Source organism: Dipodomys ordii, unplaced genomic scaffold (genome assembly GCF_000151885.1).
Source record: "Dipodomys ordii isolate 6190 unplaced genomic scaffold, Dord_2.0 Scaffold19, whole genome shotgun sequence".
Classification (NCBI taxonomy): Eukaryota; Metazoa; Chordata; class Mammalia; order Rodentia; family Heteromyidae; genus Dipodomys; species Dipodomys ordii.
Window position 1 is genome coordinate 5,429,060 of NW_012267235.1, and position 26,483 is coordinate 5,455,542.

The 26,483-nt window shown below is 52.2% G+C and overlaps 2 protein-coding genes across 2 annotated transcripts in view; one reads left to right on the forward strand and one right to left on the reverse strand.

The window, feature by feature from the left end:
- Window positions 1-16,613, forward strand: part of Ntn1 (netrin 1) — a 174,880-nt gene extending 158,267 nt beyond the window's left edge. Inside the window, exon 6 of the mRNA XM_013013487.1 lies at window positions 12,780-16,613. Coding sequence (XP_012868941.1) covers window positions 12,780-13,108 — 329 coding nt within the window. The 3' untranslated portion in view covers window positions 13,109-16,613. The remainder of the gene's footprint in view (window positions 1-12,779) is intronic.
- Window positions 16,614-21,316: 4,703 nt separating this feature from the next.
- The window catches only part of Stx8 (syntaxin 8), a 230,782-nt gene continuing 225,615 nt past the window's right edge, over window positions 21,317-26,483 (reverse strand). The window contains exon 7 of the mRNA XM_013013099.1: window positions 21,317-21,485. Within this exon, the coding sequence (XP_012868553.1) occupies window positions 21,415-21,485 (71 nt within the window). The 3' untranslated portion in view covers window positions 21,317-21,414. The remainder of the gene's footprint in view (window positions 21,486-26,483) is intronic.

The window sequence follows — 26,483 nt, forward strand, 5'->3', positions numbered from 1 at the left end:
CCTTCCCTAGCCCTGCAGAGAGATATCCAGGCCAGCAGGGACTACTGAGGCTGGGATTCCCAGGCTGGGCTCTGGCCCCCACACTCCCTCTGATGGGCTTTGTGGCCACGGGCTAATGATACGCTCTCTCCAGCGCTCTCTGTGAGATCCTTCAAGCACCAGAAAGGGAGTAGGAGCTCTGGTGTATTTAGAATAGCCCTGGGACTGCAGTAGGACTGGGAGTCTGCATGCCTTCCTCATCCTGAGGGGTCCAGGAATCCTTCCTAGGGACCCCAGCCTTATGGGGATCCTGGCTGGACCAGCTGATTGAGCCACACTTGAATTTTTTTTTTTGAGGAGGTCCCAGACTTTTTAGCATCATGAATGATCCCCAAAGGAATCCAAAAGAATGTGTAAGAACTTCTAGAGCATTCTCCTCTTACTGTGTGTATATGTGTTTATGTATGGACACACATCCATATATACACACCCCACAATAAAGCCAAGGCAAGACCCACCAATACAGCCTTCCTGTGGGCTGCCTCACCCCCAGGAGCAAGAAAGAGCACCTGAGATGTTTGATGTGTCAGTTCAGAAATTGCCAGACTTCAGATCTCTGCCCAAGACCTCCCCAGGGTCCACAGCCACAGAAAATTCATAGACACCCCTTTAAAGTGCAGGTATTCCAGAGCAGCTCAGAAGCTTCTGAATTTCCACAGCACATTTATTGTCTTTAAAGATAATTGTACCTGCTGTAGCTCAGGCAGGGTGACATCCCCAGGGAGGGGTCCAGGAGCTGTGTCCTTCCAGCCTCTGCGGGGGACCTAGAATATGGAAGGCTCCTCCACATCATCGTAGCCTCCTGTGGCTTGCCCAGGACTTCACACCTTCCCCTGTGAGGCCAGGGTGAGCGGACATGGAGGGAGGAGGAAGGAAGGTGGTAGGAGAAAGAAGGAAGAGGTGGTCAAGTAGCTGTTAGGCTTCTTTGTGTTCTTTAACTGCAACAACTTACTCTAATGGATCCCATTTCTATCTGCTTCAGTTGGACACAGTCTGATGGTGCTTGCTTTTGGCTGTTTTCTTCAATGAGAGACAAAAGTCTCTCCCACCTCTGATATTCCAGGGGAACCTCTCCCTTCTCAGCACTCTCCTGGCTTTCTCACCCCCCCCCTTGCAGGCTGACCCTCAGGAGGGAGGGCCTTAAGACAGGAGCCCCAGGTTGCCTTGAGTCCTGCCCTGCTGTGAGCAGCCTGGCAGTAGGCAGTGCTGCTGTTGTGGGAGGGATGGGTGGTATGTGGCCTCTGGGTTGCTTGTGGTCCTATGCTCCCTTGACTGCCCCCCCAACTTCCTTATGGTTTATCAGAGAGAAGCAGGTGCCAGATACTCTGGGTTCAGTTCCCTTAGGTCATAGCTGGGGACTGGCCAGGCTGGTGAGATGGCTTGCTGTCACGTCATCAGGTGGCGGCTCACCCTGTTCCCCCCAAACAGCCTTTCCTGGGCTTTCCATGAGTGTCACTTAGCCTGGTACCCCATTTTCCCAAAGGCCCTGAGAGGTGAGGGACACTCATCTTTCCAATTATGATGGCTGCCCCATCCTTGCTACCCACGTGTGTGGTCCCCATGTCCACACACCTGCTGAGGCTTGAGAGCCAGCTACAGCGGCGACAGGAGTCACTCTCTGGAAGCTGATGTGGCATCAGCCGGTTAGTGCCTTCTTCACCGCCTGGCACTGCCCCCTCCAGTACCCTAGAGGGACTCCGTATCACTGTGTTCTCAGTCTCTTTAACAAAATATGTGAGACGGGATACACTACAATGAAAAGATGTTGATTTTGGCTCATGGTTGGGGAAGGCCAAGACCATGGTGCTGGCATGGGCTCAGCTTCTGGTGAGGGCCTTGTGCCTTAGCCTATCTAGGGCGGAAAGCAGAAAGGAAGTAGGGCAACCTGCTCTGGAGAGAACTGACCTATACTTGCAGGAGCGACGTTCAGCCCTTCACGAAGTGCTGAGTTCCTTCTTTTCAAGGCCACATTAGGGACCAGATCTCACTCAGATCACAGCAGGGAGAGGGTGTGTAGTCTTGTTTCATGACTGTCCCTGGAAAATGCATTTAAAAGTGGAGGAGTCTCTTCAATCCAGGCTAGTGTCTGAAGTGAGGGGATCTCACAGTCTTCTGGGGACACATCAGAAAGGCTAGGTAGGGCCCCAGGGAGCATGACACAGGGTGGGTGGGTGCATGGAGGGCAGTCCAGCTGCTTTTGCTACTCTGGCTGTAGGTCTGAGAGTGAGATCTCTGCCTACCGCTGGGCCTGTGGAGACTTCCATGCATCCTGGGTTGAGTCCCTGCACCCCAGGCTGCAGTATGTATAGATGGTGAATATCTCACACGTGGGGAAGACCTGGGCCGGCCCTGGGAAAGAGAGAGACAGGAGGACAAGCTGACCTGGGGAATCAAGCAGGTGAGGTTGCCAGGCCAAGCCTTGGAAGGGAGCTGGGTTCAGAGACTGCATAATCCCTGCTTGCTCTCTGACACCCCGGCAGGGGGCCAATTAGGAAACACATTTCTTCACATCCAGGGCACTTGGATGTTCCAGGAGCTGCTAATTAGAACCTCACCCCTGCTGAGTAAAGAGCTCCTCTGGTAGGAGAGGCTTGACCCAGGGATGTTGGAGGACACCTCTGATGGAGGGTGGTGGTTCATGGATGGAGAACCAGGGAGGCTTGTGGGACAGCCCTGGGCTGTGGCTAGCCGGCCTGCCGTCTTCTTATATGTTGGCTAGTGAGCCTAGGACCAGCTTGAGGTGGGGGAGGGCCTGAGAGAAGAGCAGTTGCAATGGTCCCTTCCATTCAGTCTCTTCGAACTCGCCCTCTGACCTTGGACAGAGACCTTCACCACTTAGAGCCTCCGTTTCTACACCAGTCAGATGAGGTGCAATCAAGGCAACATGACACCCTTGTGAGACACTGCACATGGCTCCTGACATACCTAACACCATTTCTAAGCTGAGGGAGCCCTCAGCTGTCATCTGTCCCTTCCTCCGCTCTGTCTCCTGGGCCACATCAGTCCTCTGTTGCCCTCTAGGGGAATCGAACTCACCTTGCAAATTCTTGACAAAGAGCCAAGGCAAGGCCAAGCATGGACCACAGAAGACAGGATTTATTCTCTTTTCAAGAGTCTCAGCAGCTCAGGCCAACTTCTCGGGAAAACCTCAGCTTGGAGGGGCCCGTGCTTTGTGGGGGTGCTCCCAGCATGTGTGCTAGTGGATGTGCCCGTGAGTACACATGCCTGCAGCCTGTTGGTTTAGACACCGCAGTGCAGATCTGGCTGGGGTCATCTGCCCTGTGACATGGTTGCCTGGAGGCAGGTAGTGTGTTCCTTCCAGGCTCAGCGGCAAGGGGCTTCCTTTCCGTTTTCTTCCTTGATTCCTTATGGCCCCAACCCACCTCATGTACGTACAGCCTCCCCCATCTTGCAGGGCTGCTGCTCACAGGCACCACACACACTACACACAACCTGTAATGCAATATACAACACATGCACACCTCCAGCAGTTCTGGCCCAGCCTAAGTGGGTCTACAACAGGGCATGGCCCATCCTTTGGAGGGGTCAGGATGGAAGGCTTCTGGGAAGAGGGAGTCAGAACACAAGGATCTCAGGTAGAGAAAGGAGTTTCCATGCACAGAAGCTGGACATAAGTGCATGGGATTGGAGGTGAGTGTGGGATGCCAGGTATAAGGGGCAGCCTGGCAGGCTAGAGCAAGAGCCAGGGTAGACTGGCATCCTCAGTCACATGTGGCCCCCATGTGCCTGCTGCCCCTTTGCTTCCTCTCTGGGACTCAAACAAGAGAGGGCAGCACCCATTCTGAAAGGTGAGGCCATCTTCCTCTGCCAGCTCTGGGAAGAATGTATCCTTCCCAGAAATGCATATTCGTCACCCCTTTTGTTGAAAGACATTTTGGCACCATGGGATGGAAAAATCAGCATGCTTTTCCACAAGAGGATCTGTTCTTTCTGGATTCCCACAAGCAGGATTTCAGGGGATGGAACTCAAGGGGGAAGTGACATCTGTGAGGAGCGGCTGGGTCTCGGGTGCCTCTATGTATGTAGGAATGTGCTAGTGTGCTTCCCTGGGGACTTTGTTCCCTCTGTCCCCTGGTGTCTCCAAAGACAAGGTTCAATAGAGGACTTGCTGGCCAGCAACTGTGCCCTCCCCTGCCAGCCTTGGACCAGCCTGATAGTCATCTTCTTGTGGCTGCTTGCTCCTCAGGAGATGTTAAGGCTGGTGCTCTCTGATCAGTTTCAGGGCTGGAGGCTTTTCTTCTCCCTTAGGCCAGGAAGTTGAGCCTTGGGGAGGATGGATTGGCCACTGTGGCTGTTCGAAGGTTCAGGATCTGACTTTCAGATCCTAGTAAGATTGAGAGGAGAGGCATCTTTGTGAGCCACGAGGAAGGGTCCCTGTTGTTTGGGGGTAACACCTGAGATGGAGCAGCGGCAGTGGGTAGTGACAGGGATGTGAGAGGTGGTGGTGGTGACAGAGGTAGGATTGACTATTCACTGATGAGTGTGGCCAGGTAGAAGAAGGTTCTAGATCCATGAAAGTGCTTGCAGAGGTGGGCATGTTGCAGAGGGTGTGGCAGCTAGTTGGGCAGCAGTCCTAGCTCGGCTCTAGGCTGATGGCTTGGGCTGGGAAAGGCATCTCACAGCTGGCCCGAGACATGGGGCCTGTGGGCGCATGATGACCTCTGCCTTCATAAGCACCCCTGCCCTTCCTTTCACTGACCTTGGGGTGAGTAGTGATTGCAGACAGGCTCGGCCCTTCTGAGTGCAGAGAGCCGGACAGTTATCACCACATCATGGAGTTATCACATTGATAACTATGGAGGGGACTTTAGGGGCTTGGCTGTGGGCACTGATATTAGAGGTGTTGCCTTGCTGGCTGTGCACTGTCTGAGGGCTAGGAGACAGTCTGTAGTGATATCTGGGGAGAGCCGTGTCCCCTGAGCACCATCTCCCATTCAGAGAACAGGATGCACAGCGGCCAGCAGCACGTGGCTTGGTGTTTCAGAGGCTTGCTGACCCTCTGTGGGGTCAGCAGCCCCCTGGGGAGCCTCCAATTTCCCCAGCCAGATGTGACCTCCCTCCTGCCCCCCAAAGAGTGCCAGCCCCATGTGGAGACCAGATGTGGAGCTGGGTCTGCGTGAGTCAGCCTGAGGTTGTGGAATGTGGGTGACCATCAGGTTGGGCAAGGAGGGTCTGTTGGCCCCAGTGTCATCTGGACAGAAATGCCCTTGTGCCCACAGGAATGCCCCCCTCCCCAGTTGAAGGCCAGGCGGATGCTGTGTTGTTGAGGGTGGGGGCACTACAGTGCTTCCCAAAGATGGGAGCCCAGAGCCTGGTTCCCCCAGCCAGTCCAGAGAGCAGAGTCCAGCGCTTGAGAGGCTTGTCGTGGATCTGGTCAGCCCTCAACCTTCCTCTGCCACCCCTTGTCTTACCTCATATTCTTTTCTCTCTCTCCTCTGAGCCTCTTGCTTTTAGGAAGGAGGCTTGAAGGGACCAAGGAGGTAGGGCCCAGACAGACAGACAGACCACAGAAGCCATCGGGGCAATGCAGTCTCTTCCTAGTTTTCATATGGGAACACCAAGGCTTGGCGTGGGGAAGTCTCCTGCTAAATCTGGTGCACAGTTGGGCTGGAGGTCTGAGCCAGGCCAGGCCTGTCTGTTTCCTGCTCACTTGGGTACTGTATCTGATGACTGCAGGGTAGAGCCTGGTCAGGAAGCCTGTGAACAGCTACTGGATGGTGGAGACACGGAGCCATCACAGCGTTTCTCCCTATGCTGCTGGGGCGGGTGTATGTATGTGTGGGAGAGAGATGGTTCTTTCCCCAGTGAGGGGGACTAGGTAGACTATCCTGGGGATTAGTGCCCCTGGAACTAAGGACCCCAGCATGCAGTCAGTGTTCACATGCCTGTCACCTTTGTCCATCCTGTTGGGGGTGGAGGGTGCAGGGAGCCCCAGCCACTGTGGGGTGTCCCATGGACAGCTCAGTGCTGCTTGGATCCATAACCAGGGCCTGGGGCACTGAAATTGGTGGGGGCTGACAAGTGTTAAGAGCCATCTTGCATGTATTGGGGACATGGACACATGCTACATGGGACAGAACTGCATGTGTGCCCACTGCTGAGCTGTGGGAGGAGTGTCCTGGTATGCTGCTCTCCCCCAGCTCACTGGGGGTAGAAAATGGGTATCTGATGGAACCCCTGTTTGAGGGGGTTCATGGAGTGGGTGAATCTGTTGTCCTGCTGGGTCTCTGGGTCAGAAATAATCTCTGTACTAAGCTTTCTGTGAGCCAGGGAGATTCTTGGGTGGTGAAGACCAGGCAGGGAGGCCAAGGTCCCAATGCTCTTGGGACCATTGGCCTGGGGAGCTCATTGCTCACCATCCCCTGGGAAGGTTCCCAATGGACATCCAGTAGGGCCATCCTCACCACTGCCCTTTGTGGTCAATGGAGGAGGCAAGTGTGGTAGCTGGGGCAGCTCATGAGGTTGTCGAAGGTGCTGCAGGGCAGGGAGCCTCATCTACCTCTGATGTCTATGTGGAGAGGACCCAGTTCCTAAAGCAAAGGTTGAGGAATGAACAGATGAGGAGGTGACCACATTATTTCAGTTTTTCCTCACAGGGAGAGGGTAGTGGTCCCTAGCTCCTTCCCTGGTCAACAGCTCTCTGTTGTATGGGAGCTCCAGCTGGGGCCAGGCAGGGTCCAGTTCTCCTCTCTACCATGAATCTCTTGCACAGTGTGGTGGCAAGTGCCCTGTCCTCTTCTTGCTGTGAGCCTGACCAATCATGGATGGGTTATTTGATGGACTATTGGAGGTGGTTAAATTTAGGATTGGGACTTAGTTGAAGTGAGTGGATCCTTAGAGCTGGGCCTTTGGGAACTCTATTTTGTTCTTGGCTCCTTATTCTCTTTCTCTCTCTGCTCCCTGGCTGCCATGAAATGAGCAGCTTTGTTCTACCATGCTCTCTCCACCATGATATTTGGCCTTACTTGCAGTGCCAAGGAGTGGAGCCAGCTGACTATGGCCTAAGACCTATGAAGCTGTGGCACTCACAGCTTTTTTCTTTGGGTTTTCTTAGGTATTTTATCAGTGACACAAAGCTTAGCACAGTGAGTAGCCCATGCTAAGCCAAGCCCACCTCTTAGTAGACAGTTTTTCCCCCAACTCTGGTTCTGTGCTGTCTCTTCCTCCAGGGGGCCCTCCCAACAACCAGATGGTCTCAGGCATTTAGCCTATCTCCCCTCCCAAGTAAAGTCTAAGCACCAAGATATGGCAGGGGAAATTGAAGCAGCAATCATGTAGCTGAGATGACTGTATACTGGTACTTTGGGTTGAGCAGCGAAGATCAGCAGCTAGTTCTAACTTAGGTGTCCCCATCTTACTTGGCAGTTCGAAGCTAAGACCTGAGGCAAGGCCTTGGGGGGATGTGGTGACCCTGGATTCCTCAGGCTGTGGTGGTTTGCTGGATGTGGCCACAATGAGCCTCCACCTCAAAGATGAATAGAGGTAGGGCTGCTGTGTCAGCCAGGCCCAGGCATGCTGCCTTCTCTGTGCACTCCCCAGCAGGGACTCCATGTTTCTGTGGGCAGCTTAGCAGCCCTGGAAACAGGGCTGGGCTCTGGCCGGGAAAGCATGTGGGCTGAACTACATTTTATGAAAGCAGCTGCAGTTCACGGCACGCTCCCTATGCTAGGAGATTTACGGGGCTCCGTAGTTTTAATGGTTTCTGTGGGGTTAGTGTCCTCCCCCATCTCCTGGCTGCTGTCTCTGAGGCAGATAGGTGACAAGCCTCCCCTTGCTGGACTGACCCAACAGGAAGGTATGGCTGGGTGAAGAGGGGCGAACAGGAGGCGACCACCCAAGCCTCCTTGGGAGGGGCAGTGGCTGGGGGGCCCTTGGGGGCCACCCTGAGCAGCTCATAAATCTCAAAGACCTCCAAGAGGCAGGAAGCCTCCCTACAAAAATGTCTTGCATGCTCAGGTCTTGCTGGAGAGTGGAGAATAATTGCTAGCCAGCCCCTTGTGCCTGTCTAGCAGGTGGCTTGTCCAGTGCTGTCTTTACCTCCACCTGCCAGCTCCCAGCAGGCTATGAATAAGGTATCTTAGAACCCAGCCCAGCTTCCATAGCGAAGGAGGCTTGATCTGAGTGAGCAGTCCCCCAAAACCCATGTGCTTCAGTCAGCTCTGAGCTTCTAGATTCTCAGAAGGCAAGAGCTCACAGGCCTGGGTCAGGGCTGGTGCTGGGGTAGGGAGGGAGGGAGGAAGGTTTTGAGTGAGCTGGGGCTCTGGGCAGAGGACAAGACAGTTGTGGAATGCAGGTCCCTCTGTACAGGCCCCAAGCACACGATGTGGCCTGGGACTTGCACTCTTCTGGGTGTTTCTAATGATGCTGGGTTTGGGAAGGCGGCTGGATGCTTGCTCCCTAGGGACAGGCTGCCACTCACCATGTAGCCAGAAATGCCACTGGCAGCAGGTTGTATTCTGCCTTTTGTACCCAAGAGGAAAGTGGCCGCAGACATCCAGCTGACTTGTGCCTTGCCTCCCAGGTCTTGGTTGGCCAAAACAAGCACAGGTGGTCCTTGCCAAGTCTGGTCCCAGGGGCCCAGCTCCCTCTCGCCCCTGGAGCCACAGCTAAGCCTCAGCCAAGGGATGGAGTCAATTGAGTCTTCCTTCCGCAGGCTGGAGTCAGGGCCAGTGATGACAGTCCTGGTGGTCAGGAACTGTTCTAGCATGGAAGTCTTTCCTTTGAACCCTAAAATTGTTTAGAGGGGCTACTGATACCGCACCTACTTGTAGGGCACTGGATTCTGTCGTTAGGAAATGGTTAAGACAGTTCCTGGATTCCAAGGTTGGGAGACTGGCAGGTCTGGGACAGTGGCATTCTTCAGGTGCATTCTCCCTGGCCCCCTCCTTCGCTCCTACGTGTGGTATAGTGCCTTGACGTGGTGCACACCAGCCACTGGCAGCAGTGGCCAGGCCCATGCCTCCTTTTGTGGGGCATGTCACTTGTCACTGGTGCTAGGGCCTGCGAGTGTCTGCCTCACCAACTCTCCTGTCTCCAGACATGGGCCACTCAGGCTCATGGCTGGGACCCTTTTGGCATGCCTTCCATCCTGTGCTGTGGTTCATGGTCACTTTGCTGTGGGTCAGCTCATCTCCTTCTCCCAATGGGGAGGCTCATGGTTATGGCATGGGAGGAAGGAAGATATCTGACTGTCCTGGGCTGTCATTTGTGTGGGTGAGTCTTAGTCTATTCCAGAAGGCTGCTATAACAAAGTACATTAGACTGGGTAACTTAGGACTACAGAAATACATTGCTTGCAGTTTTGGAGACGGAGTACAAGATCAAGGCAGACAGCTTCAGTGTTGGTGAGGGCTCCCTCTGCTTACTCTGTCACCTTGTTGCCGTGGTTTGGTAGAAGGGGCCAGAGCTCACATGGGCCTCTTTCATAAGGGTGCTAATCCTGCTCCTGAGAGCACTCATTACTTAGTCACTTCCTAAAGACCCCGCCTCCTAATGCTCTTGCAGTGGGTATTCCATTCTAGCATTGGAATCTGGGAGGGATGCCAGCCTGAGGACTAGAGCACAACAAAAGAAGTCTACCTTTGGGGGCCTGGTCCTAGGATGGGCCCAGTTGCCCATTGCCTACTAGCCCATCACCAGGCTGGCAACGTCACTCACATGCACACCTGATGGCTAGGTTGGTGGCACCCCAGGCTCTGTGTTAGATGGAGACTTTTTTTTTTTTGTCGTGGAGCTTGAACTCTGGGCTTGGGCGCTGTCTGTGTCTCTTCAGATCAAGGTGAGTGTTCTACTGCTTGAGCCACAGCGCCACTTCCGGTTTTCTAGTGGTTTATTGGAGATAGGAGTCTCACGGAGTTTCCTGCGCAGGCTGGCTTTGAACCGCGACCCTCAGATCTCAGTCTCCTGAGTAGCTAGGATTACAGGCATGAACCACCAGTGCCCAGCTTTAGATGGAGACTTGATCCTTCGGAGGTGGCAGCATCCTGGTGATGTGCCACATGGCTGTTGGGGCATGCGGCGTGGGTCTGCTTGAGGTCACTGTTGCAATGTGTATTTTGAATATTTTCAGCTGTATGCGTGCTGAGGGGACTTGGCCCGTGTGCTGCGTGTGCAGCTCATACTTGGTGGGCTGTGTAATGTGCAGAGGCGTTGCCAAGGGCAGCGGAAATGTGGAATTCTTCCAGCATAATCACATGAATTCTGCCACCACCCTCCCCTGGCCCTGCGTCCGTCTTACGCTGTGGCTGAGGCAGCTTCCACCCTGGGAGGAGCTGGGATTTGCAGAGGATGGGAGGATGACAAGGGCTAGGTGCTTTGTTCTGGATTGTGGAGGGCCGCAGTATTAGGGGGAGGAAACCCTTCAGGGCTAAGTGCTCCAGACTGAGGCTGGCTCTGCGTGGGGACCTCTCCCCCCACCCCCAGAATACTGTGGGATATTTACTGAGAGAAGAGATCAGGGAGGGTGCAGAGTAGGAGGGTCCAGCTGAGATGTGCAGGCAAATGCTCAACCCTGGCCAGCCACCTCTCTCTGCTGTGGCCTCCTCTCAGTGAAGCTGGGAGTCAGGCCTGCTCTCCTTCCTGTACTTGGGCTAAGACCCAAGACTGCCAGTCTTTGAAATTTACTTTTATTACAGTGGCCAGGTAACAATTTTTTTTGTGGGGGGAGAGGCCTGAACTCTAGGCCTGGGCGCTGTCCCTCAGCTCTTCAGCTCAAGGCTAGTGCTCTACCACTGAGTCACCTTCCCAGCTCCAGGTAACATTTTTTTTCTCTCCCAATTCTGGAGATGAGGGATCAAGGTGACAGAGTCACTTCTTTGGTTTGTGGATGGCCACTGTGTCCTAATCTCGTAAGTTGAGTTGGATTAGGACCTGCCCTCAGCAGCTCATTTGGGGTACCTGTGTACTCTAACATACAGGGCACAGCATATGAATAGAGGATATGTCCATAATTCAGCCCTTAACGCTGCACCTGCCAAGATCAGAGAGGTGCCTCCACACATGCTCGTGCACAGGGAAAACATCCGTCTGCCCAGGGAAGCTCATTCAGTGTACAGCTTAGTCCTGGGGAGAGACCAGGGCTCTCAGGCATGCCTACAGTGGCTCCCCCATTGCTTAGTTAAGGGGCACTCAGTTGCCACGGTGACCTCCATCTGCACAGTCAGATACACATGGCCCGGCCACTTCTCTGCATTGGAGGACTCTCCCACCCCTTAGAGTTCACACTGAGTGTTGAGTCCCTTGGTGACAAAAACATGGAAACGGTTGCCATGGCAGCCATTCTTTGGAGCCCTCAGACTGGAGTGCAAAGTTCATGATGCCCAGGAACAGCTGAAATGAAAATGTGGGGAAAATCTACTTCTCGCCCCCCCAGGAGGATCCTTCCACACAGCCAGCTGTCCCGCCTCGCCCACCTCTCCCATCACCTTGGGCCAGTGTAGGAGCAGAGAGGTCCTGGGAGTGGAGCTGTTAAAGAGTGGTCCCCAGAGGCCTTGGCTGGAGTTGCCAAGGATTCTGATGTCCACTGGGCCTTCCCTGAGGATGTGCCTTAGTGACAGGCTGCTGGAGCCACAGAGCCGGTTTCTTGTAAGCTGTTGTCTTTCTTCAGGGTGACTCCAGTGGCCAAGGTTGTTCCAGCCTGGAACAAGGCTGGGCTCATGGGAAAGATGACAGGGATGAGGGAGATGGCTAGCTCCTTCAGGTGGAACTGAGGCTTTCTCTAGACTGCTGCTGGACTGGGGAGAAATCATGTGTCCCTTCCTCCCCAGCCCCCCAAAGAGTGGAATCTGGGATTCATCAACTGAAGGGTTCTACAGTTAGGGTCTAGAAATCAACACACAGGCACACCATTCCTGGTTTAAGGTCTTGCACCAAGGAAACCTTTTATCCTGGTGTTGCGCGAACTTGTTTGAGCCAAGCCCACTCATTTTTGAACTATCTCTTACTGTCCTATGGGAGTAACATTGTTACCATACATTTGGACATTAACTGAGGCTGAAAGAGTAAAAAATGGGGATTCTAAGCTTACCCAGTTCTATTGAGTCAGACTCTCTGGGGGCATCCCCAGCATGTGTTTTCAGAAGCCCCCTGGGGTTCTGGATGCACACGGCAGCTGGAGGACCCTTGCACCAAGGGAAAGGCTGGCAGGAACTGGGGAAAGAGGCTCAGGGAAGGAAGCAGCCTTGCAGAGATATGAGTTGGTGGGCAAGACTTAGACCTCTAGGAAAGGCACTCTGGCTACCAGGCAGGCAACTTACCTTTGCAGCAGGGCACTAAAGCCAGGTGAGACTGGCCTGTATCAGTGGGGTATCATGAGGCTTGGGCTGAAATGATTGGGACCTTTGGAGGTATGGCCACATGAAGTCTCCTCCAGCTTGTGAAGTGCCCGGCACTCCTGTTGCTGAGGCCACCTGCCCTGGGCAGATGGACCTTGCCTCAAGTGGTCTGGGTTTAGTTCCCTGTAGGTTTTTCCCCAAGAGGGGAGCAGACTTGTCCGCAAAGGCACCAGGCCAGGTTTCCTGAAAGTGAGGCCGTGGCACAGGGATCAGCAGGTGGTATCTGCTTTGGTGTTGCTTATCCATGGCCCGCTGGTACCCTCTGCAGTCACTTCCCAGCTCTTGGTGTTTCATTTGACCTAGGTTCTTAGGAACAGGTGGGCCCACCTGGTCCTTGGCTGCACTCGGGAGCCGGTGGCCCACACACCTGCCTGTGTTTCTTTACAGCTGTCCAGATCCATATCCTGAAGGCGGACAAGGCAGGGGACTGGTGGAAGTTCACGGTGAACATCATCTCTGTGTACAAGCAGGGCACAAGCCGCATCCGCCGTGGAGACCAGAGTCTGTGGATACGCTCCCGAGACATTGCTTGCAAATGCCCTAAGATCAAGCCCCTCAAGAAGTACCTGCTGCTGGGCAATGCCGAGGACTCACCCGACCAGAGTGGCATCGTGGCGGACAAGAGCAGCCTGGTGATCCAGTGGCGGGACACGTGGGCACGGCGGCTGCGCAAGTTCCAGCAGCGCGAGAAGAAGGGCAAGTGCAAGAAGGCCTAGTGCGGAGGCTGCAGCGCCGGGCACCAGGGCCAGGCCCCAAGCATGGGGTTCTTGGACTTGGCCTGCTAGGGCTTTCCCAGGTGGGGACAGAGGGCGGGGTGCAGCTGGCCAGGGGGCGGGGTCCCTCATAGGCCCTGCCCCTGCCCCACCCTGTGTGCCCCTGGTGGGAGACGCATTCACCCAGGGCAGGGCGCCCGCAGACATGAGGATGAGACGTACCTACCTCACGGCGCTCCTTCCAGAGCACAAATGCGCTTCCCTAAGGCTAGGTGGGGTCGCCGTGGAGGGGCTGGGGGCTGTTCATGCAAGCCATTGATGGTTTTGGAGAAAGGATATGAGAACTGTGAATTTTCAGGTCTGCAGCCTGGGCAGGGGCACTGACCAAGCCCAACCAAACCACCCACACCCCAGACACAAAAGACAAACTCCTTTCTCCCTGACCCTTCTATCTAGGAATTCCCACTGGACACCCACTGACAACCGGGGTCCTAGCTGAAGGGGCTGGATGGTATTGTGGGAAGCGGCCCTCCAGCTAGCATTTGTCATGTGGACCCTGGTCTCCATGACCACCTGCTGGGCCGGTCCTTCTGGGTGGGTGAGGTGGGGCTTCACCATCTGGAGGAGAGGAGGCCCCCACCCGGCCCTGTACCAGTTGGGGCTGGCCCACCTGGAGGGCAGTGGGCTCCAGGACACCCCTGAGAAACCCGCCGGGTGGTCACTGCCTCCTGCTGGAGCTGCCATGGGGAGGAGGAGGCGTTGCAAAGGCAAAACCTCCCAGAGCGTTTCCTTTGTGGAAACTTGGAACCAGCCCCTTTTATGACATTTTCCAGGGGAGGGGGCGGAGGCACTGGCTGGGTTTAGGGCAGTGACACTATTTGTGTAATGACATCAGCTCCCACAAGGCCCCTCAGAAGCGTCAACAGCTGGAACGGGCCTGAATGGGCATGGAATGCTGGCCGCAAAGGCAGGCGGTTAGTCTGGGCTTGGGGGAAGGGGCTTGCTGGCTCAGAGAAGTCCAGGGAGGGAAGGAGTGCGCTCACAGCAGGCGGGGCCGAGGAAGCCATGACCACTGCCCATTGCTGTCCCCACTGGTGACGCCAGGGAAGGGACATGCATGGGAAGGCTGCTGCAGCCACTCAGGCCTGGGTCTAGCTCAACAGCACACACTGCCCACTACTTTTGGGTTATCTTTTGTTGTGCCAGTCTCCCAGAGACTCCCACAGGCAAAAAAAAAAAAAAAACCCAGGCCACCTCGTCTGGTGGCGGCACAGGATCTGTCCTGACTCCCCACCTCCTTGAGCTCTGCACTGCCTTTGCAGCCTCTGGCTTCCCAGCAGGAAGTTGGTTTTGTTTTCCCCACCCACAGGGGCATAGGCATTCCAAGGAGGAAGCCTGGGCCTTGGGAATTGGCTTCCTTCTCTTTCCCTCACTTCTGCTTATGTCACCACTGCCATTCACTGAGCACCTGCTCTGTGCTAGGCACTTTACCTACGCGCTCCCAGCCTGTCCTCATGACAGGGCTTAACTGATCTTTGCCAGCAAGGAAATGAACGTGTTGTGCAAAGTCCCGTCAAGACATGTGGCAGAACTGGGACTCAGACCCTGGAGCGGGTTTTTCTGACCACTCTGGCTCTGCAGCCCACCCCGACACTTCCTGCAGCAGGCTGTAGGGGAGGGGTGCCATTGCAATGGCCACTGAGACACTGGCAAGGCTATTGCCTCTTCAGGACCTTGCTCTGAGCCTGGTGGGGTTGGGGGTGACACCTAGAGGAGGCAGTGAGGGTGGTGGGTAAGGCAGGGAAAAGAGACTTACCACAAAGCAGCCAGGAGGGCAGGGCTCAGCTCCTCTGAAGAGTCCTAGAAAGGTGGTTTGGCGGGCCCAAGTGTGGGGAGGAAGGGTGGAGGGCTTCTGGCAGAAACTCCTTAGAGGCAACTGCCCTGGCAAGAGACCCAGCCTTGGTCCAAGCCCAAGGCTGAAGAGTAAGGGCTGCTCTCCAGGCTCAGATACTCCAGACTCAGATACTCCATCAGCCATGTTTTGACTGTAGCAAAAGGCACCATAGGGCGAGGGTCCTGTTTTTGTCTGCATAGCTTCTAAGCTGCCCAGAAAAGCTATGCTGCTGACCCCCCCCACTCCCCACACACCTTGACTGCCCTCCCTCCAAGTCTCACCAGTGTTGCATGGGGCTTGCATTGGTGTTCTCAGAGATCTGTCAGAGAGCCATAGGCCTAGCAAGCATCAAGGTGTCCTGAGAATCACTTCAGCTTCCACCTCAGCCACCACTGGCCCTCAGGGCCAAGGCCATCCACTCAGCCCGGCCCTTGGAACCTATGTTGGGGCCTGAGAAGTTAGGTCAGGGATGGGGCCACTGACCAGACTACAGAGCTCACCACAGTGCCTCTTGTGGGCCCAGACTGAAACCAGCCCCCCAACCTCTGCTTCCACTCCTCCCCCACCTGACCCTCCTGAGGTGGGGACCAACTCTCTCCCACCTGCCCCCACGCCAGGGAGGAGAGGGAGATGCGAGTGGAAGGCCTCTGATTTGTACAGTTAGGAAGGGATATAAAACAGAAGTAGGATTTGCTTTTGAAGAGTATATTAACCAGAGTTGTGATATGTAGGTGTTTGAAGAAAACCATACCAGTTTAGTCTTTGTGTTTCATCCAGACGCTCCAGCTGTTCTTTTCCTTTCCAGCTGGGTGGTCTGGTGCCCCTGCCAGCTGAGTGCCTGCTTCACTGATGCACAGTCCTGCAAAGGTGGGATAAGGGAAGGGGGAGGAAATGGGGTGCCTCCTAGGTGTGCTTGTAGGCTGTGGCCTCTGTCCACAGCGTCCATCCTTAAGAGATAGACAGGAGGCAGCAACCTCAGACTGGAGGCGCACACTGCCTGAGGCCCTGGGTGACCTCCTGGAACTCTGCCTCAGGAGTCACACATGGGAACCGGAAACAGTCCACTCCTGGAGTTGCTCCAGATTGAAAAGAGATTGAGATCTAGAAGAGACCCCCCCCCCCCCCACCTCCATCCTAGAGCCGACAGACAAGGCTCGCTGATGAGCCATGGCTCATGGACAGACATTCCTGTGGGCCACCACCATGCCATACCCCCAGGGATATTAAAATTGTCTTTGTGGGGCCTTGCCCCTGCCAGAAACCAAGCCAGCGCCACCTTGTGTCATTGGCCATTCCCTTCCTCACTCCCAAATGCACTTCCCGCGTCCCAGACTCCCTGTGTTGCAGACTTCTGTTCACTCAGAAGTGTAAATGTTTAGTTGTGACCATGACATATTGTTTGGGTCAGTGTTCCTTTCCAATGCATACTAATATATTATGGTTATTATATATGAATATATTTAATGACATGGAAAAAGTTGTGGATTTTTTTTAAGATTTTTTTTTCTTTTTCTTTTTTGGTTAGAGTTGTAATGGACCCAGAAGGGACTTGTAATGTGGGCCCCACACACTAGAACTAAATTCAGATATCATTCAATAAACTCTTGTATACTGCTCTGTCTCCCATTCTTGGTGGCCTGAGCTATGGGTGGTGGGCATGGTGGGGAGGTAAGAGAAGGGTGGCAACTTCAGGAATATGGCTTCTTGCCCTACAACTCCCCAGCCAGACAGAACACTGTCCTTACTACCTACAGAAAGTAGGAAAAGAGCAGCCTTGCTCCTGGGGACTTGGCTGGTTCCAAATGCTGTTTCGAGCTAAAAGGTTGTCAAATAGGACAGTCTGTTTTTCAGTCCTGAAATCACACCCAGAAACTCTCACACAGGAGGAACTTGGGGGTCAGGGGAGTTTCCTCCCCTCCTCCCTATGTGTACCCAACAAAGCAACCTTTAACCTTCCCTTTACCTTCAGAACCTTTTTTCATCACCCGTTTCTTCTATTCAGAGCCAAGTAGAGATAAGAAAGTGCAGCAGGGTTAGTAAAACTCAGGGAATCTTAAGAAAGACATGCTTCTCAAGCCATAGCTCAACGCTTCATTTAGGGCAGGGATTGGGCCAGTGCCAGCCCCATGCAGCCATGAACTCACTGGATTGTAGAGGCCATACTTACACCTCCAAATGGCTGTGATTTCTTTATTAAATAAACAATCAGCCATTAGGAGCCTGTTGTGTTGCCGTGCAGAGGGGAAACCATCAGCATCAGGGATCATCATTTCACACTATGGGTTCCGAGGCTTGGCCATGGGCTTGGTCTGGTCCCTTGAACAATGCAGATTCCAGGCCCTCTTTTTTTGAAGATGCAGCAGGCTTCCTTTGCTGTGTGGCAGCCTGGATGGACATGCTCAGCTTCTCAGGATACTTCTCTGGTCCAGCCTCTTCACAAGTATGGCTTTGATGACCAGGAGCTACTCTCAGAGCTAGGGCTTTTAAACCAGGCCAGGTAGGTACATGAGTTGTCTGTCATGGTCCCAATCCATCTCAGGAACAATCTCTGCTGAACACCACCACCTGACAGCAGATGAGGCAGGTCTCAGAGGGCAAGGCTGGACAGGGAGCAAACAGAAACCGTCTGTAGCCTCAGGCATTGCCCTTTGCCAGAGTTCTTGGAGGGATTTCAGAACCATTGAAAATGACTGTTTCTTGGAAGTTTCTCAGCTTTGGTCATTTTAGGCCAAGGGTCCGGGAGGACTTTCATAATGATGTGGCTTTCTTTGGTCTCTCCATAAAGTTGTCTGAGCCTGAGCTGTGACACCGTCACAACCAGGCCTTCTGTTGGTAGCTGCAGCCCCTGCCCAAGGCCTGCAGAAGACACTGCTGGTCAGGTAAACATTAGAACAGGACTGTGAACAGCAAGCCACCTTCCAGAGCCTTCCACTCTGGCTGGGGTGACTAGGTGTTGATATCCATCCAACTCAGAGAATACAGGAAGAAGGGTGGGTTGCTGTGGAGCACTGACCCATTTTGGAGACTGAATGGTGAGGCAACAGAAAGCTGAAGGAGCCATTAGTCCACTCTAAAGCCTGGAGTCTGCAGGGATCCCCCTGCATCTCCCAGGGACACTGCCTGGCATGGGGATGCCCACTTGTGGCAGACATACTCCTCCGCCTTGAACGTCAGACATCTTTTTCCATGCTCTTTTTAAGACTAAATAAAGACATAGGAGAAATGCGCCAAGAAAAGTGGGGCGTGAAAAGAAGAAATACTGTACATGGACGGATTAACTCATGGCTTTATCAACTGGAGACTCAGCAGGACAGCAAGTCATTTCTGGAAGGAGGTCAATGCCTTTTGTTGTTGGCACACAGTGGGGAGGAAGCCTGTGAAATCTGTGGCACAGTTAGGGGAAAGAGGAGCTTGGGCTCACCCCAAGTTAAGTGGAATCACTTAACTTCAGCAGGACTAGGTTAGAAATAACTAGATAAGAGTTGGCTTTTATGCAAAAAGCTGCCTGAATAACTCTGAAGTGGAAGGTAGGAAATAAGGTGGGAAGGAGCAAAGGCACAGTTCCCACAAAGAGGGAAGAAGACACAGCTATAAGTCTTGAAGCCAAGGGGGCAATCAGCAATTCTACACCAGGCCCAAGGAAGGCAAGTTCCAAGGATCTGAGCTCAAGAAGCAAGCACAAAGCCAGCAAGCTGGCTGCAAGCAGCAGAGAAAAGACACATGCAGGATTTTAAGTATCAAAGCCACAAAGGCTGCTTCCAGGCTCAGGTTCTACCAGTCTTGAAAAGAGCAGGTGGTCCTAGGGCTAATGACAGTTATGTACATTACTATGAAGTCTAAATGGAACCAAAGTACTGGCTGTACCTGGATATCTGGATTTCTTTATATGGTATCCAGACTGAAAATGCTTATAATACTCAGTTAAGTTAAACAGTTCTTATGCTGTTATTTTAATAAGGTTTATTTTCATTGAGAAAGCACTTATGATGAGGGCTGCAGCCCTGCCTTGCTTGCTTTCTGTCCATCAGGGCTGACTTAACCAGCAATTTGCAGAGTGCTTGCTACAGCTTGCTGGGCCTGGGGGCCTGACATGATAGGGGGAACCAGGCTTTGCAAATCATGCTGGGAAATGCCATACAACTGTAAGGTGGTTTCAAGGTGTTGTATGGCAGTCTCCCAGGAGAGGGAATGAGAAACCCACCCTTGAAGATGACTAAAAGGCCAGGGCCAGGGCCTCCTGCCTGACAGGTCCCTAGCCTCAGTGACTGGCCTGTGTTGTCCTGAGCCTGGATGGATGGAGGTGTTTGTATTCCGATCTTGCAGGCAGCTTTTCTTCGCCACTCCCTGCCTGTGGGTCCAGAGAAGGGAAGTAACTTGTCCAGGGTTACACAGCTAACAACATAAGGCTGGGCCCTGAGCCCATTCTGCCCAAAGAACAGAAGCTGCTGTGCACAGACATGGGCTCAGTGTTTCCCTGAAAAGGCCTTTCAGTGAGCTTGATCCAGGCTCTGTGGCTCTGGTTCAAAGACGCCCCACGAGTTGCTGGGGCTCTGTGCTGAGCCAGTCAAGAGGAGGTGAGAAAGTCAAACAGACCATCAATGCTGCTTCCCCAGAGCCCCGGAGTGGGGGCGGGGGATCCAAGGAGACACTGTTTGTACAGATTTGGGGTTTCACACAAGACAAGAAGAGGTGGCTTTGTGGATTCTTGCTCTTCCCTTGGGTGATCCATTAGTAACCACTTCATCCTCAGAAACGTGTCCCAGTGCACGTTACCTCCAAATAGTCCCAGCCTGGCCAGCACAGCACACCTCTCCCCCTTCCCTTCCCCACCCCCCCTCCCCCCGACTCCTTCAAGCAGGCCCCGCTCTTCCTCTCCTGCCAGGCACACTTGGCTTCCTGACAGTACGGCTCATCTCTGTGGCTGTCATACTCCTCACCTGCTCACTCCATTCCGGACACAGCCCCTGTGAGTCTGTTAAGTCTGCTTTGGGGACTCAGCGTGTTCATGAAGTTTGTGGGCAACAAGGGAGCTTCTGGCTTGATCTGGCTCACTCCCATACCTTCACAAGTTGTCCTGTTGCACTTGGTAAAAGCAGGTGCTAGGACCTTGCTCTCAGGCCTGGAGGGGGGGGTCACTGAAGCAAGGGGTGCATTTGCAGGTGCGTCTCCCCAGTCCTCGTATCACACTCCAAGGTGGGTAGGGGATCTGTGCATCTGTTTCTAGACGAGGAGCACACACGGCAAGATAAGTTGCCTGTGGTCACACTGCTGGCAAGTACTGAAGTGGCCCTTGCTGTTCACTGTATTTCAGCTTCCAGAACTTTTCATTCCTCTGTGAAGCAGGACCAGGTAACTGGTTCTGATCAATGAATTGTGAGCAGGGGCCGTGGCTAGTTTCTGGGCTGAATGTTTTACTGCTGGCCTGTGAGCTTCCACAGTCCCCTTTTCTCTGCCAGTGTTCTCAGTGGACATCTACTGGCCTGGGTTCTGAAGTACAGAGATGGGGTCAGAGCCAAGCAGGTGTCTGGACTCACGGGTCCCAGGCCTTTCCAGAGCACCGAGGTCCTAGGAAATAACAGAAGGCCAGGCTACCCCTTGACTCTCTTCCTGGTGCATTTGCGTAGTGGGAGCCCAGGTTGTGTTCTGTTCAGGAAATGCCCAGGCCTCTTCTTCTGGCAGTTGCCTCCCACAGGCTAGTTCTCTCCTCAGTGAGACCAAGTGCTCTGGCGACTGCTGTCTTTAATCCTAATTGCTTCTCCTCCTGATGGGAAGGGCAGAACCACGCCAGCAGCTCGCCTTGCTTTCCATACAGAAAGAAGAGAGGGCATGATACCTGGCCCTGTGTGCCCTTCTAACTCAAACCCACCATCCTAATGGCCTGGTATCCTTCACACGCCCTCCATCAGCCTGGCCTGAGACACACACACGCACAAGACCACAGATACTGCAGACACACATGACTGTCAACCCCAGAAGATACAGTGTTCCCCTCACTTTATAACCCCACCTTCAGATACAGTGCTCCCCTCACTTTATAACCCCACCTTTATTAGACATGTCCAGGGGACCACCTTTCCCACATGGCCCTCATCTCATTCACCTGGATGTCCTGGACACACAAGTCACATGACTTTCACAAGCAGACCAGACACTGCTGAGAGGACATCCAGCAGACAGTGACCAGTTGAGGGGCATTTAGCTAGACCACATGACCAAGGTAGAAAGCAGAGGGCTGCACAGGACCAATGCTTAGGCAGCTCTCAGAGCTGCTCAGCTTTGTGGGCCCTCCTGAAGCAAGGCACGTCCAGAGTCCGGGAGCTTTGGAGGAATTTATTGAGAGCAGGTGTTGTGTACCAAAAGGGTGCGGGCTTTCTTTCGTCACTGGCAGGTGTCACAGCGGGTGGTCCCTTTATTGCTATCGGTTGGTTGGCCAGACTGCAACAACCACAATAGCCACAAGCAGCAATAAAATCACCATTATCATCCCTGAAAGAGAGAAACCAAACATACCTCTTAATGATTCAGACCAGAAAAGTGTTGTACAGTGTGTGGAGAATGGGCAGAGAGAGTGGTGGGCACAGGTGGCCCGCAGGCTGCAGGATGCAGCAGGTAGCCCTCACCACCTTGCTGACTGTGCCAGAGACCTGGGGGCCAGGTGAGAAGCCTAGGAGGAGAGAAGGAGCAGCCTCCTCACTCTGGAGGAGCTGGAGGTATATTGACCCCTGGCTCCATCCTTGGCAGGTCACCCGGACCCCAAGGATGGCAGAAGTTACTGAGGATGGCTACCTCTGCTGCCCAGTTGGATTCTGCATTGACAACACAAAGGGCTTAGAGTTTACAAAACTACAACTCTAGACTTCATTGTCTCCTCCATCCACAGAGCTTTACTTTATCTTCTTGAATCAGATCCCCCTCCAGAGGGGCTAGCCCCTTCTGGATTAGTATTTTCTAGCATTTTGGGTTAGAGACTATGAAGGGCCCTCAAGTCTCGCTCTGCCTGCCAGCCTCACCCCACCTCCTGACCACCTCACCCCACACTCATGACTCCCAGCTTCTCACAGAATGCTGAGGACATGGACTTGGGGGAGCGAGGTCCTTCAACCGGGGAGGGCAGACTCCAGGTGCACTGGCCCAGTAGAAACCACAGATACCTGCCCCACCCACGTGCCTGAGGCAACCACAGTGTAGCCTGACAGCCAGGGTGAGCGCCTCCAAAGCAAGGAGCAGGGAAAGCTTGCTCACCCAAGACTCTTGGGCCTACTGAGGCAAGTGAGAGCACATGAGGAAAAGTAGGGGAACAGGGAGGGCCAGGCACCTGAGACACGGGGAAGGCAGGGGCAAGACTGGGAGCTGCTACAGAGAGTAAGTGGAAGCCCTTACTGTTCACAGGAGGTGTTGGCTGCACATCCCTGATCCCAACAGCTCCAGCTGCACTCTAGCAACTCGCCACACCCCGTTATTACGCAGAAATCCATGAAGATGATAAAGTGAACATTTCACCTCCTCAGCTGCCCTCAACCCTACTTCAAGTGCTCAGTAATCTGTATCACGGCCATGATACAGAGAATATTTCCACTACATCACAAAGTTGCACTGGGGGGGCGGGAGAATAGGCAGCAACAGTGGGGTTATTGGCACTCTGCAATGGTGACTGAAGGCAGACTAGTTGAATAAATGCTCTGGCTACACCCAGGGAGTTCTCAGGAAGTTGTGCCTTCTTTTCTTGCATTGAGTTTATACAATTATGTTTCTTGGAAATTGTCATTTTTTTCTGATACTTGAAATTATGGGCCTAGAAATGCCCAATAGTTTCATAAATTCAACAAACGCATCATACTGAGGTTCTTCTTTCCACTTATTTTGTGTGTGTGTGTGTGTGTGTGTGTGTGTGTGCACACGCACGCGCCAGTACTGGGGCTTGAACTCAGGGACTTGCACTCTTGCTTAACTTTCCACTCAAAGCTTGTGCTCTACAACTTGGGCCACAGCACCATGTCCAGATTTTGGTGGTTAGAGCTAAGAGTCTCACAGACTTTTCTGCCTGGGCTGGCTTTGAATCAAGATGCTCAGATCTCAGCCTCCTGAGTAGCAGGGATGATAGGCGTGAGCCACTGGTTCCTGGCTTCTTTCCACTTGTAATATCACTTACCTAGGCATTCTCTTGCATGGCCACCTAGTTGACCACACCTGTGTTTCTTTTTATTAATCCCTTCTGAGAACATCATTTGTCTTTGATAATCTCTTACTTCTTCATTTTCTGCTTTTATGGTCATTACTCCTATTAATAGACTTTCTTTGGATTAGTATTGTTATTCTTTCTCCAATTTCTTATGCTGAAATTAAGTCATTCATTTTCCATCTGCCATTTAACTATTATGTCTATAAGCCTCAAGTTTTGAAATGGAATAATTTCCATTAGTGTCTAAGTTCTAAATATTTAAATATACTCCACAGTGATTTCTTCTTTAGTCCAATCATTATTTAGAAATAGGATTTAATATTCCTACTAATAGTAAGACATGCTTATCAAAATGTGTATACACAAAATGTGTGTGTGTATATATATGTATATATATATACACACACACACACACACATATACATACTTTGGCAGTCAATAACATATTTTTCTAGAAAGACTGGATCTCTCTTGGTGACAAAGTGATCACAAATCCTACTAATGAAAATACTGTGGTTTGTTGACTACTTGTACTTGAAGAAAATGCTCCATCACAATAAGACAATATTGAAAATAAGAATGCAAGGTGCCTTTCCAGCCAAGTTCACAGACTTTCTGAACTCACAGTTTAAGGGCTCAATAGATCCTGGGTAATGGAAAATTTAAAACCAACTCGTGAGCATAGCTTACTGATGATTTCAAACACTGAAAAGGAATTGAAACACATGGTAAGCTCCTTGTCATTTGCCTGAGGTGAAAGAGTTGCTTAAATACGATTCTTTTTATAGAGTGACGAGTGTGGAAGAGCAGGGTCTTGCTATATAGTTCAGGCTGGCTTCAAGCTTACCATCCTCTTGCCTAGAATGCTAAGATTACAGGTGTGCAGCTACCTGTACATTTCCATATCCAGAGGATCCCATCTTTCCCAAATCCCTCTTCCCAAGGACCCTTTCAGGGTCTCTGCCCCTCCTCTGGTTCTGTCTTCACAAGATACAGCCTAAGCCTCTACATTATAGTCCTGCAGCCTGTGGTCCATGGACCAGTTCTAACTGTAGTCTCTTTTTTTGTACAGTCGATGAGCCAAGACTAACTTTTATGTGTTTAAAGAGTTGTCAAGAAAGTGAAAGATGCTGTGACATGCTGTGTGTGGTCTGCAAAGACTAAAACATTTTGTAGATAAAACTGGGCCCTGCTGTGCATCACAGAGACAGACGACGACTCAGCTGTGGCACCAGTTTGCTCCTATCTCCACTTACTTCATCTAAGGAGCTCCTTTTATTTGGGGGGAGAGGGTGTTCAGGGGTGGCAGTGGGGATTGAACTCAGGGCCTCTTGCTTATTAAGCAAGTTTTCTCTATCACTTGAGCTACACTCCCAGGTCTATGTTTTTAACTTTAGGCCAGGATCTTTCAAGGCCTGGGTTGAACATGCAATTCTCTACAGATGTACACCACTTTGTCCAGCAAAGGATTTTCTTCCTTCTTGTAAACTTCTCTATGATCTATTTTGGGGTGTAGCTATAATATTTTAGCTAGCATTTAAGACTGTTGCAATGAGAAAGGATGTGTACCAGCATCTTAGTACCATCTCTGTCTTAGGCCAACTTCTTACCAGAATCAGAGTAGCAGTCATTTCATCCATTTCTGTCTCTAGAAACACCTTTAGGGTAGCCATCTCTCCACAACAGGAGTCCTACTACTTCTTGGTCATTCTGCTATGTGTGTGGTGCTTGGTTGAGGAGGGGAAGGTTTATGTGGTACGTGGAGGTGTTATTCCTGGTATTCTAGGGCCTACGTTCACCCTATGGGAAGGGGAGGAGCTGGCTGCTTGGGGAATCTACAGATGAGTAGAGACAGTTTGGAAGACACCTGGCTGCTGTGGCTCAGGCTCACAGTGGTAAGTACTCTAGGCTGCCTCGCCCTGAGTGCCATGTAAGCCCTTGAACAAAGCTGGGATGGCCCAGCTTGAAGCCATGCTCAGTTTACAATGAGGGTGATGATGGGAAAAGCAGAAAAAGTGATGAAAAAATCAAGAACTAATCACAAAGACAAAAACCAACAGCAAGTGTCTCACAACGGGGGGAGGCGGGCACCCAGGGCTCCAATGGCTCCCTCTGCACTCTAGCCAACACTCTGTGCTCCTGCCCACCCCCTCGCTTCTACACATGCCTACCTTTCTTCCTGGAGGTCTCTTGTTTGGGCCTAGTTAGTTCCCCAAACCTCAGTATCAGTGTGGCTTCCTTGAAGATTGCCCTCGTAAACTCCTGCTAACTGGGCTCATTTCATCCCTGTCTCCCAAGTAACCTGTGTTACCATCTCTGAGTGGGTGCCCCATTTCTGCCACACGAGAATCTTACATAGGGACTGTCTTCTCATTTCCTACCACATACCAGTGCCTAGCACAGAGCAGACACAAAAGAGGTCCTGCAAAAATAGAATGAAGAAAGGTGCATGCTGGTAATCAACAAGAGGATGAGGCAAGAGGAACATGACCAGACTGGGCTATACTTTGAGAAAGAGGGGCATGGCTCAAGTGGTAGAGCACCATCTTTGTGCAAGCAAGACAAGAGGCCCTGATTATAAGCCCTGGTACTGACACATATACATACATGCATACACACACACAAATGCAGCACTATAAAATTGACTTAAGCTGGGTGCTGGTGGCTCATACCTGTAATCTTAGCTACTCAGGAGGCTGAGATCTGAGTATTATGGTTTGAAGCTAGCCGGGGCAGGACAGTCTGTGAGACTCATATCTCCAGTTAACCACCAAAAAAAGCCAGAAGTAGAACTGTGGCTCAAGTGATGGAGTGCTGGCCTAAAGCAAAAAAAAAAAAAAAAAGCTCAAGGATAGTAGTGCTCAGGCCATGAGTTAAAGCTCAAGGACCAATAGTATGTACACAGGTATGTATACGCACACAGATACAAATGACAAATATTATTTGAGCTTGAGTTGTGGATCAAGTGGTACGGCATTAGCTATGAGTGGATGGAGAGCATGAAGTATTGAGTTCAGGCCCTGGTACCACCATATAAAAAAAGAAATGTATAGAATATAGAATATCTGGAGGGGACAATAGATATAAGAAAGATGGGGCAGCCAACAGGGAAGGACAAATACCGCAGAGACACGAGGAGAAGGCAGACAGAACTCTAGGACTGGATGGGTCTATCAGAATAATAGTATAGTGATGTGATTTGCCTAGCACAGATTTGTGACTTACACAAGCTGTCTCTGTAGTGGCATGCCAGACAGGGTACAAACTAAGCTGATAGTAACAGGTGATAAAACTGTGTTTGTCCA